Source organism: Leucoraja erinacea, chromosome 14 (genome assembly GCF_028641065.1).
Source record: "Leucoraja erinacea ecotype New England chromosome 14, Leri_hhj_1, whole genome shotgun sequence".
NCBI classification, from domain to species: Eukaryota; Metazoa; Chordata; class Chondrichthyes; order Rajiformes; family Rajidae; genus Leucoraja; species Leucoraja erinaceus.
In genome coordinates this window covers 1,946,491-1,956,023 of record NC_073390.1, presented here as the reverse complement: position 1 = coordinate 1,956,023, position 9,533 = coordinate 1,946,491, and the positions used below count along the sequence as shown (strand labels likewise).

Here is a 9,533-nt window from a genome sequence, read left to right as displayed (position 1 = left end):
GTGAGTCGCGCCGCCAATTACAATGCTACTTGTGGGAGCTTGCTGTGCAGAAATTGGCTCAGACATTTCCCACACTGGTGGCAGCTATAGATCAAGTGTAGGTCATTGGCTGTAATGTGCTTGGACATGTATTGGAAATGTAAATCTTTTACTTGAAGATCATATCCCACTAAAGAGGAACCCTCATAAAAGCAAGGCTCTTGTCTTCACTGTATCTCAGTCCCCTGGAGCATTAAGACGTGTTTCACACCCATGTTGGCCAATCTCTCCATCCACTGTACAACCTAACCACTCTGTTCAGTTGGTGGTAGGTTGTAAATTTTGAGACTTCCAATGAAATAAAAATATGCAGAAATAACCCTGAAATGGCTGTTTAAGCAAGTGTACAAGTTGAAGAGGTCCGCGTTTATATCACACATTGCCGGGTGAATTGGTATCAGAAACAATGGATGTACATCGCCTCTATGGAAGGTGTTAATACAATCTCATGGTTTGCACAATGTAATTGCGTTGCATTCATTCCTATTTACAGTGCCCTCCATAATGTTTGGGACAAAGACCCATCAATTATTTATTTTCCTCTGTATTCCACAACTTGAGATTTGTAATTTAAAGAAATCGCACGTGGTTAATTGCACATTGCCAGATTTTATTAAAAGATCTTTTTATACATTTTTGTTTCACCATGTAGAAATTACAGCTGTGTTTATACATAGTCCCCCCATTTCAGGCATCATAATGTTTGGGGCACGTGGCTTCACAGGTGTTTGTAATTGCTCAAGTGTGTTTAAATGCCTCCTTAATGCAGGTATAAGAGAGTTCTCATCACCTAGTCGTTCCTCCAGTCTTTCCATATAACCATATAACAATTACAGCATGGAAAACAGGCCATCTCGGCCCTTCAAGTCCGTGCCGAACACTTATTTTCCCCTAGTCCCATCATCTTCGGAAACATTTATTGCTGTTTATCAACATGAGGACCAAAGTTGTGCCAATGTGTCAAAGAAGCCATTATGAGACTGAGAAACAAGAATAAAACTGTTAGAGACATCAGCCAGACCGTACGCTAACCTAAATCAACTGTCTGGAACATCATTAAGAAGAAAGAGAGCACTGGTGAGCTTACTAATCACAAAGAGACTGGCAGGCCAAGGAAGATCTCCACAGCTGATGACTGAAGAATTCTCTCTATAATAAAGAAACATCCCCAAACACCTGTCCGACAGATCAGAAACACTCTTCAGGTGTGGATTTGTCAATGACCACTGTCCACAGAAGAAATACAGAGGCTGCACTGCAAGATGCAAACCACTGGTTAGTCGCAAAAATAGAATGGCCAGGTTACAGTTTGCCAAGTACTTAAAATAGGTATGTTGCAAAACCTACCTGAATCGTCGCTGGGAATCTGCCCCAGCCCGTGTGCGCGATTTTGGCGCTGTTTAGAGGGGGCGGGTTTAAAACGCAATTTTTACTAGGCTGTTCCAATCGAAGATGTTCAGCCTAGTAAATCATTAATGAAAAATCGCTGAAAGACCCCGTCGCAAAAGGTATTATTAGTTTTATAGGCCTCGAATAATAGTTATAATAGTTTTAAAATCACTCTCTCAACCCGCGACCTCTCGCAGCCCCATGGTTTTATAAAGCAAACAATTAAAGGTATGTACCTTATTTTTACATTAAAAGGGGCTTCTTAAGACCCCTTTATACAAAGTTTACTATAGCGAGTAGTTCATTTTGGGCTCTTTATATCCCGCAGTATTTTTCTGGGCATTTGAGGGCACTAATCCAGCGCAATGTGAACGTTCTAAACCAGCGCGTTCACAGGAACCCACTAGAAAGCTGATTTAAAATGGACTTTAATTTACAGCAATTGAACACTAAATTCCTTCCATTTGGCCTATAAATTGATGTAAATGAGATTTAAAAAATCATGTTTTATTGTGAATTATTTGTGAATATTATTTGGACACTTAGGCTATTTAAAAATGTTAATCATTTATTAAGAAATGGATAGATGTTTAGATCTAGTAATTGAAGTTTGAAATTAGCTACAATTGGGTAACTAACTAATTATATGCTTTAATTTCAGGTCATCCAAGTAAGATTATTTTATATTTGTTTCAGAATAATTCAATCTATGATAACTGAAAATTTCATTCAGTTCTCTTAATTTTTAAGAAGGTTATGGGCTTTTGACTGTCCATGATCACAGCTTTTTTGTTATGTCCATAGAAAATCAATAGGGAACAAGATGCTAATTTCCGAGTATGAAAATGGCCATAACTTTTTTTATTACTCGAGATATGAAAGTGAATTAGGTGTCAAATTAAACTTATTTTTATGCTTTATCTGATGGGATAAATTGGAGACTTGATTTTTTAAATCTCAAAATTTTGTAACATTGCTACTTAAAAGAGCAATCGCAGTACTGGAAAAAGATCTTGTGGACAGATGAGATGAATATTAACGTAAATCAGAGTGATGGCAAGAGCAAAGTATGGAGGAGAGAAGGAACTGCCCAAGATCCAAAGCAAACCACCTCATCTGTGAAACACGGTGGTGGGGGTGTTATGACCTGGGCATGTATGGTTGCTGAAGGTACTGGCTGACTTATCTTCATTGATGATACAACTGCTAATGGTAGTAGCATAATGAATTCTGAAGTGTATAGACACATCCTATCTGCTTAAGTTCAAACAAATGCCTCAAAACTCATTGGCCGGCGGTTCATTCTACAGCAAGACAATGATCCTAAACAAACTGCTAAAGCAACAAAGGAGTGTATCAAAGCTAAAAAATGGTCAATGGCCAAGTCAACCACCGAATCTGAACCCAATTGAGCATGCCTTTTATATGCTGAAGAGAAAACTGAAGGGGACTAGCCCCCAAAACAAGCATTGGCTATAGATGGCTGCAATACAGGCCTGGCAGAGCATCACCAGAGAAGACACCCAGCAACTGGTGATGTCCATGAATCGCAGACTTCAAGCAAAGGATATGCAACAAAATACTAAACATGACTACTTCCATTTGCATGACTTTGCTGTGTCCCAAACATTATGGTGTTCTGAAATGGGGGGACTATGTGTAAACACTGCTGTAATTTCTACATGGTGAAAACAAAATATATAAAAATGGCCTTTATTAAAATATGGCAAAGTGCACTTGAAATTTCTTTCTATAACAAATCACAAATTGTGGAATACAGAGGCAAATAAATAAATGATGGGTCTTTGTCCCAAACATTATGGAGGGCACTGTAAATATATTGCGGGTGGAATAACTATCCCCTTATTTTGCTTTTCTACTTTAGATACAATCTCAGATTATTGTGACCTTCAGTGAATCACTATGATTGTAACACAATTCTTTTGTGTGTGTTCACCGGGTAACGGATAATGAAACACCAGAGTCAGTTGAATTTACAGCATTTGGTACAGCAAACTAACACAATAAAGAATGAAAAGTGAGATTTCACACACCTAGGAATGCTGCTACCTCACCTGCCCACTTTACAGGATGAATCCACACTGGTTTACAGCAAACAGGATGATGTAAAACTAAAACAAAGCAGAGAAAGTTGGCAAAATAGTGTGTAGGAAGGAATTGCAGATGCTAGTTTACACCTAAGATATACACAAAATGCTGGAGTAACTCAGAGGGACAGGCAGCATCTCTGCAGAGAAGGAACGGGCGATGTTTTGGGTCAAGACCATCCAAAGACTGGGCGAAAGAGTTGTGTTGGTGTGTGCGAAGCTGCCTTTGTGGAGGTGAAACATAGAAAATACGTGCAGTAGTAGGCCATTCAGCCCTTCAAGCCAGCACTGCCATTCAATGTGATCATGGCTGATCATCCAAATTCCTGCTTTCTCCGCATATCCCCTGATTTATGAGGATGTTGCCAGGACTAGAGGGTGTAAGCTTATAGGGAGAGGTAGAGCAGGCTGGGTCTCTATTCCTTGGAGCGCAGGAGGATGAGGGGAGATCTTATCGAGGTGTATAAAATCATGAGAGTAATAGATCGGGTGGACACACAGAGTAGCCAGCCCAGAGTAGGGGAATCGAGGACCAGAGGACATAGGTTCAAGGTGAAGGGGAAAAGATTTAATGGGAATATGAGGGGTAACATTTGCACACAAAGGGTGTTGGATGTATGGAACAAGCTGCCAGATGAGTCACCCAGCGAGTTGTGAATTTATGGAATTCCCTGCCACAGAGGGCAGTGGAGGCCAAATCACTGGATGGATTTAAGAGAGAGTTAGATAGAGCTCTAGGGGCTAGAGGAGTCAAGGGATCTGGGGAGAAGTCAGGCAGGAGTTATTGATTGGGGACGATGAATGGCAGTGCTGGCTCGGAGGGCCGAATGGCCTCCTCCTGCACCTATTTTCTATGTTTCTATGTTTCTATGAGGTAGTTGAGGCTGGGACTATCCCAACGTTTAAGAAACAGTTAGAAAAGTACACAGAGAGGACAAGTTTGGAGGGATATGGACCAAGTGCAGGCAGGTGGGACAAGTGTAGCTGGGACATGTTGGACAGTGTGGGCAAGTTGGGCCGAGGGCCCTGTTTCCACACTGTATCACTCTATGACTCTATGGTTCCATTAGCCCTAAGAGCTAAATCTAAATCTCTCTTGAAAACATCCAGTGAATTGGCCTCCACTGCCTTCTGTGGCAGAGAATTCCACAGATTCACAACACTGAGTGAAGGCGTTTTTCCTCATCTCAGTCCTAAATGAACAACCCCTTATTCTTAAATTGTGAGCCCTGGTTCTGGACTCCTCCAACATGGGGAATATATTTTCTGCAAGGTGCTTTCCTGCATGTCCTCCTGACAGCGGCCACGTTCCCCAGGTTGGGCCCCATTCAATCCAAATATCTTAGGAAATGGAGGAGTGAGGCAAAGCAAAAATCCAATTCCAGTTACTCCCCGCAGAGATCCACCTGGTCTATTTTCAAACCCCAACGTCAATAAAGTGGAGTAGTTTCTTTTCGCTGTTCAATGTTAGACAAAGGGCTGACATATTTCTTCATACACCACCATAGGATTATAGTAATATAGATTAATTCTATAATTGACTTCTTTAAATTCAGGTCCAGTTCAGTTTAGTTTAGAGATACAGCGCGGAAACGGGCCCGCCCAGTCTGCATCCACGCCGACCACTGTTTACCCCGCACACCAACACTATCCCACACACACTAGGGGCAAGTTACAATTTACCAATTAACCTACAAACCTGCACGTCTTTGGAGTGTGTGAGTAAACCGGAGCACCCGGAGAAATCCCACATGGTCACGGGGAGAAGGTACAAACACCGTACAGATAGCACCCATGGTCAGGATCGAACCCGGGTCTCTGGCGCTGTAAGGCAGCAACTCTACCGCTGTGCCACCGTGCCGCCCTTAAAACTGTATCATTCTTGCACACAGAAAAAAAACATGCACTTTCTTCTGGTTTAGTTTAGTTTATTGCCACGTGTACCGAGGTACAGTGAAAAGCTTTTGTTGTGTTCTATCCAGTCAGCAGAAAGACAATACATGATAACAGCCCAGCCGTCCACAGTGCATGATAAAGGGAATAACGTGAATGGCGTTGAACATCCACTCTCACAAATGATAACTGTCATTTGCTCAATGTTATACTTGTACAGCTGCAAAGGATACAAAGAGTAGGGTCTGAAGAAGGGTTTCGGCCCGAAACGTTGCCTATTTCCTTCGCTCCATAGATGCTGCTGCACCCGCTGAGTTTCTTCAGCTTTTTTGTGTACCTCCGATTTCCCAGCATCTACAGTTCCTTCTTAAACAAAGAGTAGAGTCGCTCAGTCCAAGAATTGGAGAGATTTGCCAGCACAGCATTTGCCGTTGGGTGGAAAACTTGACCTGCGTCCCCTTTGATCTGCCGTTTTCACACTTTACCCATCCATATCTCTAGTTATTTGTCACTTGAGCCTCTATGAGGTTCAAGTGACAAATAAATTGTATTGCAGTCTCCCTCTTCCCTGACTCTCAGACTGAAGAATGGTCCCGACCCGAAACGTCACCCATTCCTTCTCTCCAGAGATGCTGCCTGACAGTCCCGCTGAGTTAGTGCAGCATTCTGTGCCTATCTCGGGGATGTAAAGCAGCCTCTGCTGTTCCTTGCTACGCGGGTAAAGGTTGTATGATTTCGATGTGAAGTGTTGGCAGCAGCAGCAGCAGCAGCAGCAGCAGCATCGCCGATGTGGACGTGCCTCGCTGGACCTTGCCTGTGTACTTTCAGCGGGCTGCCGGCAGGGACCATCAGCCGCCGAGCTGCGCTGCGCTGCGCTCTGACAACCAGATGCAGAAGCAGTGAACGGCGCACCCGCACCCACCCGCCCATCCAAAGACGGTCCATACAAAAGATCAGCGACCAGGTCTCTCGCACAGTCCGCCGCACCCCACCCCACGCAAACCCGCCCGTGGAAACGTAATAAGGTGAATCTGCGAGTCAGAGACAGAGAGAGAGGGAGACACACAGAGAGACAGAGACCAGCCAGGAGGCGAACCCATCTATTCATTGGCACGTTTCAAAGCCTTCGGCGCGGCCAAGTCTCCACCGGGAAACCTCAAGAGCTCACATCCAGCGAGTTCAATTTCCATGAGGTACTGTGGAAATGTTTCCAGTCTGGAACAAGGGTTAAATTGTCATCTAAAAGCACCGATTATGGGCTGTATAGGCTCCAAAACAACTATCGGTAAGCTCCGGTTTCTTATTGCTGGGCAGAGTTGAATTGCACGGCCTCTAGTCGTAAGCAAGGGGTAAGCGTAGGCTGCAGAGAGAGAGAGAGAGAGAGAGGTTCTCTGGGTGAAGGAAGCCAGGTTGTGATGGCAAAGCGTGGATCCTGCAATGGGCCGGGCAGTCCAAGCGGCCCGATGGTATATTCCACTGTACATTGCTGTGTCTTCCTAAACTGCGGTGTGTGTGATCACCCTTTCCAGTCTAGGACGAAATACCCAAGAACCATCCAACTATTCAAGAAGCATTCACATTTCCCTTCATTCTCCAAAGATATTTTAACGCGACCGCCCCCTAATTGTCTTTATTTTAATAGCGATTCTGTAGCGTTCCCCCACCAAATCGGCCACGCTCCTACCGAGTTTCCATATTTCCTTAACCCCCAACCACTCCAGCGCTGGTTTAGCATCGAGTCCACACGCTCCCGAACAAAAACAAGTAGCGCGGTTTGAATCGCTGCATAGAGACTATCCCGACCCGCGACATGTTATTCACAACTCAGATTCGGGAGTTTGTAAGGAAGGCAGTGGCGATGACTGGACACAGATCGCGTTGTGCTGGAAGATGCGGCGTGTAATCGGAGTAATTACATGCTTTACAGCGTTTCAGATACTCAGGCGACACAAAGAGACCTCCACATGCCCTGGGCTTATTGTCACTCACTACTACAAACAGAGTCATTTTTAGATTCTGTATACAAACAGAGTCATTTTTAGATTCTGTATATGGGTTTTAGAGCTATAGCCAGCCCAGGTGCCAGACTTACAAGACAGGAGGTTACACAGAAAAGCTGGAGAAACTCAGCGGGTGCAGCAGCAGCTATGGAGCGAAGGAAATAGGCAACGTTTCGGGCCGAAACCCTTCTTCAAGACAGGATATTCGACCATCAAATTATATGAGGGTTTGCTATTTCGCAGCTTTGTTAAAAATAAATGGGAATATCAGAGAATAGGTGGCGGTCACAGCTGGCGACATCTTTCCTTTGGGTGTGGCCCAGATGGCAGCCGCCGCTTCTTCCATTGATATTTCCCATTCACTGCACATCTGCCCGGTGTAGGTGGTGCATTCATGCACACACAGGCCCGTGGTGGGAGTATTCCTTCAGTAGAACCAGCAGCCCCTCCCTCCACGTTGGTGAGCACACACGGGCTCATCGGGCGGAGAGATGAAGCTAGCAAATCTGACCAGCAGCAGAGCGGGGTAATCCTGCTCTCCTCAACACCGCTTGACCAGGCGATGTGAGCTGTAAATGTCACCGCACCATTGAAGGGTTGTCCGGGTCTGGAACCACGGCCCCCGTCCCTGTCACCATCAGAGGAGATGAAGAACAACCCCTTTTTTAATTCTAAATTTCACGTTTAAACCACGTGCTAATACACTCCTGCTTTTAGACTACCAACGTTGTACGATTAGAAATAAATAGACAGCCGACTCCTAAGTTCCAGACTTTGTTGTGTTGGAATGGACTGCAGATGCTGGTTTAAACCGAAGATATAAATGCATAATCCCTGTTTAATGATGAAGGATGTGAAACAGTAGGAACCGGCCATTTTCTCTCCAGGGAACATTAAGAATGTATTTAGCGTGGGCCATTGAATCATGAGCCAGCTACACCGGAGATCCTACCCATCCGCCGTCTCAACTCCCCAAATCTTTATTTGCTATGCTCTTAACATATCTTTAAGCATTGCAACTACATCCCGGGGGAATATTTCACACCAGTTACTGTTTTCGAAGAAGTGTCTCGACCCGAAACGTTGCCTATTTCCTTCGCTCCATAGATGCTGCCTCACCCGCTGAGTTTCTCCAGCATTTTTTGTCTACCTACCTTTTTCGACTCATTTGTGTCGAATTGAGTTTAAAAAAAAAAATCAAGATTGCAGTTGGAGCAAGAGAGATATTATGTCAGGCACAAAATGCTGGAGTAACTCATCGAGACAGGCGGCATCTCTGGAGAGATCTCTGGGTGATGTTTCGGGTCGAGACCCTTCTTTAGATTCTTCTTCCAGAGATGCTGTCCGACCCTCTGAGTTACTCCAGCCTTTTGTGTCTATGATCGGTTTAAACCAGCATCTGCTGTTCCTTCCTACATATTATGCCAGCTATCTAGAACATAGACACAAAAGGCTGGAGTAACTCAGAGGGTCAGATAGCATCTCTGGAGAGAAGAATCTAAAGAAGGGTCTCGACCGAAAACATCACCCAGAGATCTCTCCAGAGATGTCGCCTGTCTCGATGAGTTACTCCAGCCTTCTGTGTCTATGTTCGGTTTAAACCAGCATCTGCCGTTCCTTCCTACATATTATGCCAGCTATCTAGAACAATGGGAATATATCACACCCAGACCTAGCTAGGCCATGGTGTTTCAGGTGGCCAGCGGTGCTGGTTTAACGGCGAATACGCTGAGCCTTTCAATTCCTCTAGTCGCTAGAAACATATGTGAAATAGTGCTGCCCCTCCTTTCCTGAGACCAGTACTCATCACCAGTTCATTCATACCTTTATCTTTCCCGCCGGCCTTTTTCGTGAATAAAAACAAGTAATTCACAGAGCTGCGCTGAATTGAATTGAATTGAAAACTCGCGTCCTGTGAGGGTCTCCCACTGTTCACGGTTGTGTCAAACGTGGCGTTACCAATGGTTGTGGGTCTGCCTGTGTGAAGGTTTGTGAGCTCCGGCAGCTTGATACATTGGAGATAGACACAAACTGCTGGAGTAACTCAGCGGGTCAGGCAGAATCTCTGGAGAGAAGAATGGGTGACGTTTCGCTATCCCCCGAT

At 44.6% G+C, this 9,533-nt stretch overlaps 1 protein-coding gene across 1 annotated transcript in view; it reads left to right on the top strand.

The window, feature by feature from the left end:
• The first annotated feature begins 6,020 nt into the window (after positions 1-6,020).
• Positions 6,021-9,533, top strand: part of LOC129703185 (protein FAM131A-like) — an 87,423-nt gene continuing 83,910 nt past the window's right edge. The window contains exon 1 of the mRNA XM_055645361.1: positions 6,021-6,714. Coding sequence (XP_055501336.1) covers positions 6,618-6,714 — 97 coding nt within the window. The 5' untranslated portion in view covers positions 6,021-6,617. The remainder of the gene's footprint in view (positions 6,715-9,533) is intronic.